Source organism: Thunnus maccoyii, chromosome 7, assembly GCF_910596095.1.
Source record: "Thunnus maccoyii chromosome 7, fThuMac1.1, whole genome shotgun sequence".
Taxonomy (NCBI): Eukaryota; Metazoa; Chordata; class Actinopteri; order Scombriformes; family Scombridae; genus Thunnus; species Thunnus maccoyii.
This window is the reverse complement of record NC_056539.1, coordinates 18,010,565-18,029,160: the sequence shown is the minus strand read 5'-3', so window position 1 is coordinate 18,029,160 and position 18,596 is coordinate 18,010,565. Positions and strand designations below refer to the sequence as shown.

Here is an 18,596-nt window from a genome sequence, read left to right as displayed (position 1 = left end):
ATTCATTTTCATCACTTGCATAATTGAAAGATAATTAGGAAATTACAGAAAAATGTATTCTTTTTTTTCTATTTGAATTTTCATAATTACATTTAATACATTATAGTTATTTTTCATGTTCTCGTTGAATTTATTATATTTTTTCTGTTCATAATTTAATGAAGACTAAGTATATAGACAACACACACACACACACACACGCACACACACACACACACACACACCCTGTCTCATTCTTCTGCTATGTGAACAGGACTTGTCCTTATCTGTGCACAGCTGCAACACTATTTGGGAAAATATTCAATTTCTGTGTGACAGAGGAGAACCTGGGAGGCAAGGCTCTAAGCAAACAGCAGTTATTGCGGCTCTGCCATAGCAGCCGAGAGCAAGGCCTGGCTGGGAGAGAGGGGGGATCTGCGGACGTCTGCCAGGGGAAGGAGTAATGTCTCGGCTGGATTATAGGAGAGCGAAGCACATCCACACTTAAAAGCCCCTTTTCCAACAAGACAGGGCTGTTATTTAGGGATGGTGTGGGTAAACACGCCAGAGAGCAATATATTTCCTCCATATAGGCTGCTGTTGTCCTTGACAATGGTGACTCATTGCAAGTGAGAAAAGTTTTGCTCCCTGTGCCTTTTTTTTTTTTCAAAAATAATTTCATGTTGGGCTGTGGGCGTTTCTCAGTCTATTCAGACTGGCATTATTCCAGCAAAGCGCAAAAGTGTTAAGCAGTGTTCAACATGAGAATATCATTTTTTAAAATCTAATTATTTACATACCAATTGTTGTTGAGTTACACACTATTTTGCAATTAAGTGAACTATGATACTCTCCCAGAATACAAATCTACACATCTGAATACACATTTGAACTAACAACAGGTTATAATTCAGTCAAAATAGCCGGTTCTTCTTATGTGTGTGCATATTCACATACTGAGAGCGCTTCCATACATGAAACTACAGTAGATGCTGACCTCAACTGAAGCCTGTTTGTTGGATTGCAGTTTTCAAAGCAGCGTTGGTTATTGATGATCAAATACACCAAACAATGACGTCAAGCTGTGATAAAATATGAGACATGCAAATAAAAAAAAAAAATGTACTGTGCTAATTTGCGGTTGAAATCCTGCCAGATACGAATTACTGTGCTCACTTTTTTAAGTATATACATTGCCACACATTCTATATACTTATCAAGTCAATTTGGAAGTGTGAGGCTTTGGTAAATGCTATTTTATTGTACAGTATTTAGTTGGGAGTGTGGAAGCTTTGTTCTTGTAATGTGGTTGCCAAGTCAGATGGAGTTGAGCGTCTGGTCTGGGAGTTTCAGAGGAATATCACAGGCATGGTAAGTTGCTAAAAACTAAGCTAATCAACAAAATAATTGTCTGTTCAATTGCTTTCATGCCAGACACATCAAACACAGCCGAGGTTGAAAAAACAATCAAATTATCTCTTAATGATTGCTCACGCTGACAGATGAGCGGTTGTGGGCTGGTTTTGTTTGTAGGAGACATATGCGAGGAAGAATGACGTTTGTGGTCGCTCGGTTATAAATTCTGTGTACATTTTTGTAATCTACATAGATATCCATCATCACCTGTAATGAAAACAATTTTATCTTATTATGTGGTTTTTGGCATTGAAACAGAGAGAACAGTATTAGTCTATTAATTTCCTGCAGTGAATCATGAATCCTGCTGCTTTTATCTTCGCAGTAACCTCCATGTGTGGTCCACAGAAAATGTTTCTGTTTCCTCTACAGACTAAAAAGTTTGGCCCTTATGTCTGCTTTCCTCTCTCTCTCTTTCTCACTCTCTCTCACTCTCTCCCTCCCTCCCTCCCTCCCTCCCTTTCCTCTTTCTCTCTCTCTCTCTCTCTCTCTCTCTCTCTCTCTTTCTCTGTCTTTCTCTCTCTCTGCGTAGATAATGTGTCTGCAAATGATTTAACCGCCCTCGTTGAGGTTCCTTCCAGTAATTGAACAAGCAGAGACTGGGTGCTTTACAGGAAAACAATAGTCATATTATCTCAGATCTCGACTACTCTGAGATTCAACAAAACACTACCTTGGATTGGAATCTGCGGACTACTTCGAGGGTCTGAATTGAAGAAAGGAATCAGGTTTGCTTTCTTTCCAAAAAAAAAAGAAAAAAAAAGAAAAGAAAAATGCCACAGCAGAATGAGTGCCATTAATTTTCTAGAAAGGGTCGCATGTCTTGCTAGATCTACCTGGGGTAAAGTGCAACCTTTGGTGGTTGATGACTTGAGAAGCATGCATGCAGAATTTGCGGAGAGTCTTGGCAATAATTAACTAGAAATATGTTTCGACAGACAATGCTTGTACAATAATTAGGACAATTATATAATTGCTACTACTACTAATAATAATTTAATTATGAATAATATATTTACATGCACTTATAACTGTCATATATTGACATTTATTATTATTTTCATTTATTAAATAATAATAATAATAATAATAATAATAATAATAATAATAATAATACTTATTATTATTATTATTATTATTATTATTATTATTATTATTATTATTATTATTAACTAAGAATGAAATGCATAAGACATACTGATCCCTTGATATGTACATATGGCTCAAACCTTCATATTTCAGAATGATTGCTTCAGGTTGGAATTTGTTTTGTTGTTTGGCAGAGCAGGGGGAGCTTTGATTGTGTTGCTGTTGAGCAGAATTGACCTTGTGTGTCAGAATGAGGTTTTTCTACGCCTTGTTTCATACAGAGCACTCTTAGACTGAAATGGCCTTAGGAGGAGTTGTTCTTGACAGAGATGCATTGTTTCAGGCAGCCAATAAACCACTGCACTGAGTGGCTACATCTGTGAACCTCATCTTGACTACAGTGTGGGGCTAGCAACAACACGGCAACTGTCACAGCTGCACCTGCTGCTGTCTCAGTACAGAGCCTCCCTCTCTGTTGCCCATAGAACCGCATCACTCTTCTCTTCGTGACAAGCCAGAGGCAATGGTCTCTGCTTGGGTCAACTGGAGAGAAGCTTCTTGGGAAAACATTTGAAAACAGGGGACAAAATGTCAGTCCTGAAAAGAGATGTTAAAATAAAATTTCTGCCCTTAGGGCCAGGATTTAGTTCTGTTGGCGCTTGGGTATAAAATTTCCGCCTGTAAAACATAGAGGAGTTTAAGAGCGCTGGCTTAGTAAAACCTGACCACCACTTGAGTGTTCATTCTGCTCCTCCTATAGCGCTTTTGTCCAGCAACAGTAACAGTCAAGGATACAGTATGACAGCAAGTTGCCTCTACATAATATTGTAAATGATAAATACAAATACATTGAACTGACTCTTCTGTACACACACACACACACACTCCCTGCTTGTGTATTGAGGCCATTCAGAAGATGATCTGATCAGCTAAGAAGAGATTCGGGAGCATTAAAGGCTTTTAAATCTCATATGTGCTCATATTTGCTACGTTGCTGTTAGAAGTCATAGTGCTACAGTAGCATCTGGAATAACATAACTTAACCTACATTTTTACACACAGTTTATATGGCTCAGCGAAATACCTGAAAAAAGGCAAAGCACGAAACAAGACACAAGAAATATCTTGCAGAAATGACTATCAGATCAATTGTACACCATAACACAGCCATCATGCTGTCTTAGAAAAAAGATTATTGGAGGGGAACAATGCCGAGAGGATTTTCAGCCAGGAGGAGTGATGCAACATGTCCACTTTCCTGCCAAATTGAACTTAGAAATGTGAAAAGCAATGCAGGGACACGAGGAGTGGAGCTGACGTGAATGCAGATAGTGTGGGATTAACACTGGGGAAGATTGAGCGACAGTGGCCGGTGACTTCCCTTTACAGCTTTGCTTGTACAGCTGTGCCAGGCCTGGCATTCACTGCTGCCTGTTGGATCCAACTCCTCCTCCACTGCCGGGGGGTTAGGTAATGAACATCTTAAATGCTGCAGATAAGTTCAGCTCCTGAATGTGTGTGTGTGTGTGTGTGTGTGTAGATGGAGATGTGAAATTATTCATGTATTTATTATGAAAACTGGAATGCTTAATATTGACACCTCAGTGTGTCTCTGTATGATTTGATCTTTTTGGCATTTGCACTGGAAAAATACATATACAGGCTGCCCTAATAATTCATCATGCCTCCTTCTAAATGAGGTGTGAGGCGGCTCTGGTTGTGTGAATTCTGCTATAAATCACACATACCCTGACTGCTTTATCCATTAGAGCGACCTGCTTGTTTGATACAGCTATTCACTGTCTAACCAAACTGGTTTTAGTAATTAAGCTGAGTGTGGGATTTGCAGCTCCTACTTCACACGTGGTGTGTTATCACTGGAAGAGAGACACATAGGCATGGAAGAGCAAGAAAAAAAGTGGAATTAGCAATGAAATGACAATCAAGTTGAGTAGATATCGTTATAGATTCCTCCAAATCAGGACAGCACATGTATTTTGATGGCCAGACTAAAATATTTGTTTATCGCTAATATCAAAATGGTTTATTTCTCAGTCTGTAACATTTAATCCTTCATTTTATTTAAAAAATTCAAAATTACCAAATTCGGAGATACAAGCTTTTCCTCGGCTAGGGAAGACGGGACATTTTACCGCCCCGCGGTTTGTCAGACTATTTATTATGATACAAATTTTAGGTGTTTAATCACTTCTTTTACACAGTGACCAATTTATTGAGCAGTATATGAAATTTGTGGATTTTCTTTTACTAAAAAACAAATAAATCTTACTGTAATTTGTGTAAAAAAAAGCTCACTTCAGGTTTTACAGACTGTTTTATGTAGCAGCTACTACATAAAAACAGTCTATAAAACCTGAAATTATTTTTTGAGGAACCGCCATCATGTTGGAGATAGATGACACAGATTGGTTGCCATCGGCTAATTAATAAAAGCTGAAAATCTGCCATCGGCAAACTAATGTAAAAATTTTAATCTATACTATATCTGTGTTGGTGCTTGTATAAAAAATAACAACTAGGAACATTAAACTGAGCATATGTTTTTTTCTGTATGAATCACCCTCTGATAAATTGCATTCATCGCAAGGTTAAATGATGACCAGACAGAAAGCCCTTAGCAAGCTGCTCGAGTTCTCAACTCCAGCATCAGCAGCTGAACCAATGTGATGAGTGCTATTCTGTAGTAGTTGATAGAAATGGGGGGAAAAAAAGCAGTGTAAAGAGGACAGTTAAACGAGGGGAGGGGGTTGCATTTGTGTCGTTGTAAAAAGTGGAGCCAGTAGCATTTCTGTCATTCATCAAGCCAAGCTGATTACTAGTGAGTCTGGAGTGAGCTGACAGGGTGCGGCTCCCACAGCCAATACCATCAGAAATAGGTCCAGCAGGCCCGGGGGTAGACGAGGAGCTGCAGCTTGAAGAGGCTGAGAGCTGCTCAAAGGATGGAAAAGTTTGCTGTGTTGTGCCTGGTAACATCACTCAGATGTATGGAGATGGGGTAGTACATATTGTTTAGATGTTTAGCATGGTTCTAAAAGATCTGCCTATGATCAACCCTAGGAACTTTTGCCTTGTAAATGGCAGTGCTGAAATGTAGCTACCAGACACTGACGCTGAGCCTAACAATCAGCGAGAGATGGTGAATGTTGCAGTCACCGCAACGCCTACTGTAAGGGCCAAAAAAGGGATCTTTTATTCTCTCACCTGAAAAGGCTCGCAGGTTCCTGTGCATAATGGAGGTTGTGTAGCAGAGGGAGGGGTGTTGGGACATTACTTGGGGACAGTGCAACAATATTCTGTAGTCAGTGCCACAGGATTCTCTCAGCTGCATACTTGGTATTTAAACTTTAGCAGAAGTTAAACATTTTGCGCCAGGACAGAAATGTGTAATGAAGCTTTCATAACACGATTCATACAACTGGAGCATGCAGTAATAGCCCCTAACAAAAGTGCTAATTGACGCTCTGGATATTTTAATGTAGAAGGATGACAGAGATGGAAAATATTCAGGGCTGAATATTTATTTGCTAGACAAGAATGTCTCCTTTCAAGTTACAGTGTGTTACTGCTTTTAACCTGTGGTTGTTATTCCTTTATTGTTCAGTCACCTGAAGGTAGTAAACTTCACGTAATGTAAATCAGTTCATTTCTTTTAAAGATGGTATCTGTTCAGGTTTTATTTTATTTTTTTGAAATCAGTAATCATTAATATGTAAATTTATGTGGTGGAATACTGTAAAACAGAAAATATGCTCTCCATATTGGGAACTGCTGATTGGCTTTGCATGAATTATTGGTACACACTTGCCCTGGTTGAAAATGAAGTATAATAATGTGATTGTAATGAAGCATAAACCCAGTGGTATCACACTTCACTACCTGGCGCTTCTTATGTGTTTTGCAAGGATGGATTTACAAATATTTTCTTGCTGCTGAAGAGGGCGAAATATTTGTGCTCATCAGGTCACTCCAGATTCAGATTAAACACAAAGACAATAATGGTTGATTTTGCTAACAGTAAAAAAAAACTATAATCTACCAGCCATTTTAGTCAATAAAACATCATCTTTCATCTACGCGGCTCAGTGTATTATGTTGCTCTGAATGGTGCATCTTGTTAAGAAACCACCTCAGAGGCGCTTGTTGTTGTTCAGAGAAGAATTTTCCTCCCCAGCAAGGGCCCTTGTCAAAGTATTACCTTCTCTCCCACCATGGGACTTTGTTATCACACTCACTTCATATTCATAGTGAGTCTTATTCTCCTGTCATTATTTTGTATAACTTAGAGCTGTAGCAATTACACTTCAGTGGATTACCTATGCAGAGATACAGAGATTAAAATCTCTGCTTCATACTACCTCCAGCGCAGTGGTTCAAAGGTGCGACCTGTACTGCAATATGCTATCGTTTGGCAGAGCACGAAATTGGTCAACCTTTCAGAGTTTGTTTGGGAATTTGAATCCCTTTGGTATTCAAAACAGGAGGGCCTTATGACAGGGAGATAATTTCCTAGTGAATGTTTTATCGCAGTCCGCTTGACAGTCTCCTGTATCTGCTGCTCTCTCTCCTTGTGTCTTTAGATTCCCTGACTTTGGTCCAGTTATTCAGAGGAGAAAAAAAATGAAGAAGAAAAGAAAACCCTATTTGTCCCCCCCCCCCCCCCCCTTTTGTTATCACAAAAGAGCAAACACATATTAAACATACACAAGGTGCAGAAGCAGTGATTGCTGTATCTGCTGTCCTGCTGTGGGTGGCAGGGGACGATAACATAAGCCACAGAGCCATTTACATAATTTTTTAAAAATCATGTCAAGCCTGAATCATGTTGGAAGTGGGGTATATTTTTGAAACGAGATTTTTTTTCTATTTAATAAAAGACGCTGAACATTATTATACTAATATTTTACTCTTGCCTTCTTTTACAGTGATATGCCATATGTTCAGACTGGGACAAAAGCAAAGTACAGCAACACCTCTTTTATCTAATGAATGTAAGCCAAGTGTTTGCTGGACGACATCTCTCTCATCCAAACTGAAGTTGCAACTTTTCTTATTTTTAAAAATCTTTTCTCTCTCTCTCTCAGTCCCAAATAGGCTCATCCATTGTACAGTGAGCAGACAGGAGTGAGATCCTGTAGCACCTTCTTTATTAAAATAGGGGGGTTGGAATAACCCAATCTGAGCTTGTTTGCATCACAATCCCCCACACTGTGCTGATGTTATGCTAATGAACACGGAGGAGAAGGCTCAGCCCCAAAACTGTCCTCTCTCTTTCACAGCTGAGGGTGGGGAGAGGTGACACTGAAACTGCACAAGCAAACCTAATGATACACCCTGAAAATTCAAAGCAACTTAAATTACTCTTTTTTTGTCATGTTGCTTGTGTATAAATGTGGTATTAGATGCTAGCTGTTTTTTTTTTCACTCAGCTACAATTTCTCCCCCTTTTTTTTCATTTTTGTTGAGAATATTTTTCATGTTATTGTGAAGCCAAGCATGTAAAGAATTCATTTCTGAGCAGCAGCTAAATGCCTTTTAGAATTTTTCTGTCTTTGAAAAAAAAAAAAGGCTAATATACCTTCATCAGGTTTAACAAGCACCATTACCTGTCAGGGCAGTACTGAGAGAAGATTTAGGGCTGACAAGTGATTGCATTCAGGAAAGGCTACACCCACTTCTTTTGTCTGAGCTTCCTGATGAGACACAGCGCTATACCTTGTTTTAGGTTGACATACACCGCTTCCCCTGTCTGACAAAGGCATTCATGCCATCCTTTAGATTGAAAATAGATGCGGCAGCACTGGGATAGAAATGTGTTGAGGATGAAGTAGGCTACAGTAGATCCACGCCACTGCTGAAATAATTTGTATAGTATTGCTTCTGCTATAAGGGCAAGGTCCTTGTGCTGTTTTCTATTTTAGTGAGGTCTGAGATTATGTGGCGTCCCTTATTTTGGCTGTGTTTGTCCTTCCTCTGAGCCACAGAAAGGTTAAAAGCCTCAATTAGAGACCGAGCCAAGGTCGGCCACATTATGCACAATGCCTCTAATCTGAAAGAATTAGCACCCTTCAAAAATGAAAATATCTACCATTCAAGAAACACAACAGTCACTCTCGCTTTCCAAGCCTGTGCATTTTGTGGATTTTGAAAGTAATTTTAGGAAGACAGAGTGTCTTGAATGATGCTTTCTTTTAGAAACGCTGAAAGAAAAATATATTATTAATGCTTAAGTGCAATGATGAGGTGAATCCAGGTAAAAGCTATTATTAAGCCATTGTTAAATATACCAGTCGCAAAAAGGAGACGTAGCTCAACAAGCAAAGCAAACAAAGGGAAAAAAAGGATTTTGCAGCTTTTAGACAATTGAGATGTGGATTGTCAAAATGGACTAAGACTCAAGACTCAATCAGGATTTCACTTTCAGTGTAAGCCAAAGATTTACTTAATGACACATCTTTCATTCAGGGTGGAGTTATAACATCCCCCCTCCTTTTTTGGTTTCAAAGATGATTGTGCAGTTTCTCTTAGATGGTTAAGTGGCTTATTTTGCCATTTGCTTCGCTTCCATTTTAAATGTGTCTCTTACAAGTCATCTTCTCTGCTACCTATGTTTTGTGTTGCTGCCCACTACCTTAAAAATTAATCATCCTGTTTAATAACGCCTCACGATCACAGTGCATTATTGATGGTGAGGTCCTTAATAGAGGGACGGAGCAGGGTTTTTAACCATTCAGCTGCTCATTTTGAAAGAGGAGGGAGCAGGAGGGTCACAAAAGCTGCTTACTGGTGCATATCTGAGTAAATACAGCACATTATTGTCATAGACTAAAGCCAGGCCTTCTGCATCCAAAAGGCTTGATCCCTTTTCTGCAAACAAACATGCTCTTAGATGAGTGGTGACACAAAAATAAATCATAAGAACTCTATCACAGTTCTTCAGTGAATGTGACCACAATTAGGAAACGCCCGGCCTTGACTTTTTATTTGCGCACCATAGTTCAGTTACAGTTTCAAGCATGCCAACGTGAGCGACTTTTCACCTTACACCCAGTAGCTGTGTGTGGCTGGGAATGTGCATCTGTTCATGTTTTTGTCCCCGCTGCTTGACTATGCTTAGCTACACTGCATTGTATTATTTTTGCATGAATGCAACAATGATGTCCTCACGCTGAAATTGAGAAGATGAGTTCGGGAGAGTGTCAGGGCCAACTGCTGCGCTCAGTTTGTATAATCCCCGATTTGTTTTGACTAATTTAGCCATGGCAAACTGGATCACACACCAAATGTTCCTTTTACAGTGTCCTAATGTACTTTCTGAGCAACAACCCTGCAAAGTATTTATGTGGACATACTAATTGGATTGGGTTTCTGGACAGGGGAGTATACACTACATATCGCACGTACTCTGTGTGTATTCCAAGGTGAATTGTGCCGTGTCAAGGACTTATTGGACTTGATTGGCAGTTACTATCATGAGATGCCCATATAATGGCAGGGCTCCCATTCCTGACCTTCCTATTTATCTTGCTGTATTAATGTCAGCCTATTAATTCCTAAGCGGAGGAACATTTGGCAAAGACACCGTTTAACGGCCCTGGGTGAATCATTCTTATCTCAACAGACCTGAAAGGAATAGTTTTGTGCTATCAGCAAGTGGAAATGACATTTTGAAATTTCATTCGAGATAATCCACTTCACTTCCCAGTAAAATATCAAAATTACAACTAAAAATGTATGGAACCTGTATTAAAACTTTGTTACCGTGGCAAATCATCTTTCTATAATCCATGTCGACAGACAGGTGTAGGTATCTTTCAGCACTAATAGGATTTTTGTTGCATTGCTAAAGTGATTATGAGGCTATGGATTTAATATATATTCAGGCAGAGGTCAGTGTAGCACTCAGCGCCTAGGGATACAGTTAAAAAATAACACAGGAGACTCATAAAAAACATTTTTTATATGGGCATTTAAAATGAGGGAATATTCACTGATAAATGTGGCTTTCTCATGTTTAAAACCTGCAATGGATTTGACATTGCTGCCGTTTTTGTCTCCATAAATGTATTGATGAGTTGGATTGTTCCAGGGTTTGGCCCATGATTGCTTTATTTAGTAGCCATATGTCCTGACCAGTGGGGAGTACTCTAATCGATTAATTGAGTGGCTCGTAAAAATGATGAATGGTGCAAACACTAAGAGCAATGAGCATGACAAGCACCGCTTATGTCACACGCTCTGGCTCTTGCATGCTACTGTATTTTCTGTGCAAATGTGGCTTGGATAATGATTCATTTAATCCAAACATTATGGTCCACAGATTCAAAAACAATGGTTTTTATGTACTTTCAGAGGATGAAATGGGTTGCATAATACCTATAAAAGATAAGTAACTGTGAACCTGCAGTACAGTATAACTAGAGATGTGAAAAGTCCCAGTGGAATAACTCTCCTAATTAGACATCTCTGGCCATAATAAGTTTGAACTATGTGAGATAATGTTTTTTGGCATTCTCATGAAATGTTATATCACTGCTTAAACAGAAAATACCCCAACCAGAAAAACTCTCATGCTTTGCTTTGTTTTCCTTCTCCCTCCACCATCTACTCCCCCTTCTACCCCCCTGCCTTCTACATCACCCCACCCTCAACTCCCCCCCCCGAAAGTATCCAGGCTGTCCTGTTGCGCAGCGTGCATGTTTGACCTGGTATTTCACTGGCTGAGCTCCTGTCAGGGTCAGGGCCTGTGTTTGGGGCACCAGCAGTCACACAGTGTTTGGTTGGGTGTCATTCAGCTCCTCTAACCCTGTGCTGCTCTCAATCATTCCCTCAGCAGAGGGGTCAGCTCCTGATTCCTCCCTGCCCCGTATCTGACTCAGTGGGGCTCCAGACTCATCCGATCACCAGCCCGATCTCTTCTCTCTGGAGTGCGAATTTTCTGATTTACGCTTGCAAATTGTACATCTTCAGCAGTGTCAAAGCAGAAACGCAATCTCTTTTGGGAATATATTTCCTCCACAGCTGTGGCTGAGTGTTCTGTGACTGAGCTCTGTGTCCCCAGGTAGTTCAGATTTTCCTTCAAAGTGGGTAAGAGAAACAGAGATAAGAGGAGTCTTATAGTATGTATGAATTCATGTATGAGGATGCTGTTGGGAAAAACCCAATAGAAACCAAATGTGTCCACCCCCCCCATTCAACATGTGGTGGTCTGTTGGTTCTGATTTACATTTCAGTGAATCTCCGGCCCCATATTTCCCTTCCTTTGCATCCCTGTGATGTTCCGTGACAATTAACATCCCAACTCTTTCTTGGAGTTTGTTGAAAGCTCAGGGGCTAATTCAAGGGTCAAGCAAGACTTGCAAGCTGTCAATCTTTTATTGTAACTGGAGTCCCCCTCCCCCACTCAGGTTCTTTATTCTGCCCCCCCGCCCCCCTATTCTCCCAGACCTCATTTTATAGAAAAGCCCAACTCTTCTTCTATTCTCCTGTGGCCCTCTAACAGCCAGAGAGGGACAACCAGAAGCTTTGTCTAAAAGAAGCCATGCATTCTTTCACATCTGCCTCTTGTTTTCAGACCCCTGCTCCATTCAAATTTCAAACTGCCCTTTTCAATCAACCCCCCACCTCCCCTCCCTTCTAATAACCCCCTTCCTCCCTATTACTAAGCCTTTTATTTTTTTGTTCTAAGAAGACCAACTGAGCTCCTGCAATTCACAATATTTTAACTCAGTTGTCGATTGTAAAACGTTCGGTTGTGCTGCAAATATATCAAGTACGCATATGTTAAAAGTCTCTGGGCCCACGCCCCTGTGGCTTCTCCATTTCTCAGAGTATTTAAACATCTGTCTGCAGTGACTTCATATTTAGCCAAAACAGTGTGATGCCTGTTGACATTTTAGCAATCTGTGCTTAACAATCACACAATAATGCCTTGATCATTTGTCTTGCGAATTCGAAAAAGCCATGTCGGTGACATTGCTCTTCATCATCTGTCCGTCCCCCATACAAGGTCTAAACCCCAGCACAACACATTGTTGAAGATACTAAAAACCTGTTGTGAGATCACATCTGATTGGAGGGCTATTTAAGAAAACAGTAAGGTATGATCACTGGCGGTTTCTCTGTTACAAGGCGAAGAGAGAAAAGAAACCCCCAGCTGAGAGGGGAGACCTCAGCACGTCTAATGAGGAGAACGGCAGTGAGGCAGTCTCCCCCTAGTCTGTGCCTTTGGTGTCTCAGCATGTTAAACACTCACAGCATGATACAAAATATATTAAAGTATAGGACTGTTATCATCGATTTACAGAACACCCATCCCCATGTACTAGGGATCTACATTCTGCATCTTTTTTCGTGGCAGGGGGTCTCGACTGCCTTGGAGGCAAAACTGTTTAAAGGCATCTTGTCTTTGTCTTCACATTCTGACACAGGAGGTCTGTTGAGCATGCTGCCTCTTTCTTTTTACACTAAGCAATGATGACAGGGAAGCAAAAATAATCATATTGATACAACACTGTCATCTCAGGCTGAGACTTACAATAGTTTGTTTACATATGTAAACACAAGCAACCGCAGCCACCAAGAGACGTGCGTGTAACCTGCTCTAAAGGTTATTAATATGGTGCTCAGGTCTATGGTATTAATTTCACTTAAATATACAGACTGAATCAAAAATGAGGAATAAATTACTTAGACTTAATAGTTTGGGGGTAAAGGAGGCAATGTGATTTGACAGACGTAGATTTAAACAATTTTTGAGTACAGCACTTAATCCACAACATTTAATCTCAACTGTGAAGAGAAAATCAGTGTGTTTGCATGCACTCAGTTCATACGATTATAACCTGAGTAAGGCAATACACCAATTACTGCAACTATCATATAAACACCTTAACCAGGTTATCTTATTCATGTTGTAAACTGAGTAGGTGTAGAACTTTGAAATTGCACTTGGCACATATGTCCCAGAGTGTATGGAAAATAAAACTCTTTTTTGTTTTTTTTATAACGAACACCTCAAGGGAAAGTGTGAATCTGCTTTGTAAAATGTGATGTTAAAAACAATTAACACCAAAGAAATCTATTCAGTCTCTCATTTTATTTCTCTTTTCTGTCGGCCTATAAGCTACCACACATCCATCTTTCCTTAATGTAACAATTAAACATGTAAGCTCATGTCATTATTATCAGGGAAATCGGTTTATTGTGAACCATGTAAACACCTAAATCAAACTGTTATCTGAAATTCACATTTTATTTGTTTGTGCTTAACATAGCGAATAGTGATGGAATCATCATCACTTACATCTCAGCACATGTAAATGTGTGTGATTTAAGTATTAGTATAGTACCAGTACTAGTATCTGTCTCACTAAGTGGACAAAACCGTAAGAGCTTAGACTTCAATCCTTAAGCTTATATACTCACTGTACAGCTTTATTGTGGAGACAATCTGCTTAAGGTCTTGTTATACTGAATGGACCTTGAGTATAGGCTGATTACAAAAATACATTTGCTTGATAAATTTAATTGGTGTCTTATGTACTTATTAGCTAAAAAACAAGGGTCAAGGTTTTGTTGGAATCCTGTATCTTTGGGCTGTGTGATCAACTTTCATTTGTTGAGTCTCATGACTGGATATTATTCCATTGAAATTAAATACACTGTGGCTGCGTGTACTGTGCTCCTGTTAACCTCTTTTAAATGGCTCTAAAATTAGAGGTCTCAGGTGAGGCGTAATGTCATACTAGATGAGCTGATTATGGCAGGCTTAATTATAACTTTGTTGGCTAATGCGTGCGCTCCGCATGTTTTCTCGGTGATGAATTATTACACTGTCTGAGAACTCAGACAAAATAGATCAAAGACTCTTCAGGCCGGGGATATTCTCCAGTGAGGAGCAGCCAGCCGACAGCCGAGCAGCAGACTGTTCATGACAAACAGAATTCCTCACCGTCTTTTCAGTGTGTTCTCTTGTTAGCTGCGAGTATGATGGAGAACATTCTGTCCCTTGAATCTTAACAAACAATTGCAGGCTGTAGACACAGAAAAAAATGGAATGTTGTTTTTGAATCAGCTAAAAAGAAGAAAAAAAAAAACAGTTTCTAATGGGGTCCTATGTGCCTTGTTGCCTGAGTGATGCCATATCCCAGGGTGAATGTGCTAATGGTTCATGGGAGTGAGAGGACTGAGCTTAGCTGAGCAGGGTAAACACACAGACAAAAGGGAGCCGTTAGTAGTGTGAAACGCATGCCTGGGCGCGCAGGTAGGCATTAGGTTTCACCCTACACAGCTCCAGAACTGTATCTATGACAGGGAGGAGGCCATTTGCTTTTGTAGCGAAAGAGAGCAAAAACAAACATTCAAACATAGTGCTAGTGGGACAGGTATGGATGAGGTGGGGAGAGAGGGATTCTGGTTTGAAGAGATGTAAGGGAAAGGGAGGGGAGGGAGGGGGCTGGAGAGATAAGTTTGTGGTCAGTCACAACAAAGAGAAGTGACCATTTGTTTGGTAGTGTTTCTTTATTTGTTTGTTTGGCTGGAAGCGTGGGGGTGGAAAGAAAATATCAGTCAAATAGAAGCACTGTTACTTCTTAACTTGCTCTACTTGCTAAAGTAGAAATAAAATGTCAGAAGCAGAAAATTTTTCATAGGAAACAATATCAAGTGGCCAATTTAAAATATACTCAAGGAAATCTGACTGAGCCACTAAAAATAGACATGGTTACATACATCTGTGTCTTGTAAAATATGTTTGATGATTAATTGGCTCTGTAGACTTTCTAAAAATAGCTTAATGTTAAAATAACATCAGTATTTGACTAATCAAGACATAGTATATCCACCTCTATTATGACATAGTTTTTTTTTCCCATTGATTACTCAGACAACAACCAAGCTAATGCAAAACAATTATACTGTAGCAGGATGGAAAGCCTTTTGGTTAATGTTCACCAAGCTATTACCATGGATAATTTTAGCATTTAATGTTAATGACAGTTAATTTAACATTTCCGCCACATGGTTGTAGAGTTTTTGATTTTGGTGTCAGTTTACAGTTGGCCAGTTGCTGATGCAACTCTTCTGGTGAGTCTACAGCATTTTTACTCTGGGGTTGATTTAAAGTTTTAATCTGTGGGGAGCTTTTGTTGCACAACGAAGAGAGAACTTCTAAAATGAGAAGTCTCAGCACATGGGAATCAGTGAGTTACTGCTACAAATCAACATCACTTTCAAATCCCTATGATATGCTCCTTTGTGCTATGGGACAGTAAAATGCTAGATAGTTTAAAGTTAGAGATTTAAAATGCTGAAAGATACCTCTTTGCAAAAGGTACAGAAAATATAATTTGACACAGTACTGATAAGGTTAGCATCCCTTGCCTATGGGTCACGAAGAGATGGACAAGGCGGGCCTTATCTGTTTGATAACAGCGCCAGTCCCACCCTACTCCCCCTCCCTGCCAGTGAAATGGTCAGCATTCAGTTGCCATTAAGGGATTTCCTTTCTCAGGATTATTGACCTTCTGGGCTTATTTTGGTGGCTTGCGTGGGTTTGTAGCATTTCACAGATTAAGGTTTGTCACATTTCTGCAGTGGAATGTATATGCAGCATCAAGTGCCTTGTGATAAGAGTGTGACAGGGTGAATTCCTCTGTGAAATCACACAGGGACAGAGTCTGCACGTGGAATAAATTTCATCCTTGAACTGAATGTCTCTCTTGGTCTGCTCCACAGGTAAGAGGATCAATGATGAGCATCTCTGAGACCACTTGGCTTGGACTTTTTTAATCAGAACGTTTTAGTCACAACACAAACCTGCCACAGACCATCAACACCAGGCGCCATGGCATGCTCCCTGTGGAAACTGCACACCTTCTGCTGGTTTATCATCACACTAGCTCAAGTTCACTCCACACAGGGTAAGTACATATATCTTTGTTTCCCTAAACGCATACTGATTTGTTTTCATACTAGTATTTTTATAGCATCTTTTGGACAAGCATTGTTTCAGGCTCAATGACAGCCAACGCCAGAAAAATATTTTTTGTTATTGTCTTATTTAAAATATAACATGAGCAATGAATCAGAATCAGAATCAGAAATGCTTTATTTAGGGGAAATTGGGTTTCAGTTGCTCATGTTCTAGAAGAGAAATATATATAAGCATAGAGTAATTATGAGAAATATAGAACAGTGTTAATAATAAGGATGATAAATGGGATCTATAAATGTGTTAAAAAGCAGAATAGTATAAATAATATAAAATATTAGTTGAAGTATACAGTATAAATGAAGTATTAATGCAATATAAATACACATCAGAGTATTGCATAGTTGAATTATTGCACAAAATAATTGTGCTGTTAAATCAGTATTGCATGGTTGAAAATATGAATTATAAATTTTGGGGTTATTAAGCTGCTGACAAGGGTGAAATAAGTCCAAGGGCCAGTCTATTGACTCAGAGTGTCTGACACTCTGAGTGAGGAGTTGAAAAGTTTGATGGCCACAGGCAGGAATGACTTGCTGTGTCGCTCTGTGGTGCATCTTGGTGGAAAGAGTCTTGCACTAAATGTACTCCTGTGCTTGACCAGCACGTCATGGAGTAGGTGGGAGCCATTGTCCAAAATGACACATAACTTGGACAGCAATCTCCTCTCTGGCACTGCCACCAGAGAGTCTAGCTCCACCCACACAATGTCCCTGGCCTTATGGATCAGTTTGTTGAGCCTGTTGGCGGCTGCTACCCTCTAGTCTCATGATACCAGACAATCAGAGATCTCCACCTACTGAAGTGTGCGGATTTCTAAATGCATGGTAGTTGCTTGAATGGCGGTGAGAACGGCCGCTAACAATCCTACGCCCCTTACATTTAATCAGGGACAGGCCTTACCAGAAATTATGCTTTCCTCCCATTCTCCTCTGTAGTGAACTGCATGTCATCACCCCAATATATATATATAGACTTTGGATTGGTTCTGCAATGCTGAGTTTTTTTAAACTCTCTTATTCCATCCAGTTTTGACAACAAAACCTGGGAGATTTTCCTCAGTCTCTATGAGCGAAGCGTTTAGAGACTGACCTGTGAGTCTATCTACCTGCTGCCTGAGCACACAACAGCAAACAGGAGAGCATTGGCCACCACAGACTCATAAAACATCCTCAGCATTGTCTGGCGGATGTTGAAGGACCTCAGCCTCCTCAGAAAGTAGAGATGGCTCTGGCCCTTCTTCTAGAGGTCTTCAGTGTTCTTAGCCCTGTCTAGTTTATTGTTGCTATACACTCCCAGGTACTTGTAGTGCTCCACAATATCCACACTGACCTCCTGGATGGAAACAGGGGTCACCAGTGCCTTGGCCCTCCTCAGATCTACAACCAGCTTCTTTGTCTTTGCCACGTTGAACTGCAGATGGTTCTGCTCACACTATGTGACAAAGTTTCCCACCACAGGCCTATACTCAGCCTCCTCACCATTGCTGATACATACAACTATAGCAGAGTCATCAGAGAACATCTGAAGATAGCAGGATTCTGTTTGGTAGCTGAAGTCCGTGGTGTAGAGGGTGAAGAGACAGGGAGAAAGGACTGTCCCCTGCAGGGCCCCAATGTTGCTCACCACTCTGTCCGACACAGTGTTGCAAGTGCACGTACTGTGGTCTGCCAGTCAGGTAGTTGACAATCCAATCCAGAAGTCAAAAAATATGACCCTCACAGTGCTTGCCGGTTTGTCCAGGTGGGCGTAGGCATGGTTTAGCAGGTAAATGATGGCATCCTCAACTCCCAGTCAGGGCTGGTAGGGAAACTGGAGGGAGCTTCTCCAGAACAAGTCTCTCCAAGGTCTTCATGATGTTGGAGGTCAGTGCCACCGGTCTGTGATGGTCTTCATGCCACTCCAGACCTCTCTCAGGCTGACCTTTCACCAGAGGCACACAGCAGGGGTTGAGGTCCACATAGTTGAGGTCTGACCTACCCGGGGGGGAGGGAAAAAGAGCTGTATGCATCCTTGACATTAGCACACAGCAAGTCCAGGTTCCTCTCCTCTCTGGTTGAACAGCTCACATACTGGGTCAAGTTGGGCAGGGTTGTTGCCA

General features: G+C 40.4%; 1 protein-coding gene across 13 annotated transcripts in view; it reads left to right on the top strand.

Annotated features, from left to right (window-relative positions):
- adgrl2a (adhesion G protein-coupled receptor L2a) overlaps window positions 1-18,596 on the top strand; it is a 98,981-nt gene that overhangs the window by 5,537 nt on the left and 74,848 nt on the right. For all 13 annotated transcript variants that reach the window (XM_042416421.1, XM_042416423.1, XM_042416422.1 and 10 more), the window contains exon 2: window positions 16,240-16,424. In XM_042416421.1, coding sequence (XP_042272355.1) covers window positions 16,349-16,424 — 76 coding nt within the window. In that variant the 5' untranslated portion in view covers window positions 16,240-16,348. The remainder of the gene's footprint in view (window positions 1-16,239; window positions 16,425-18,596) is intronic.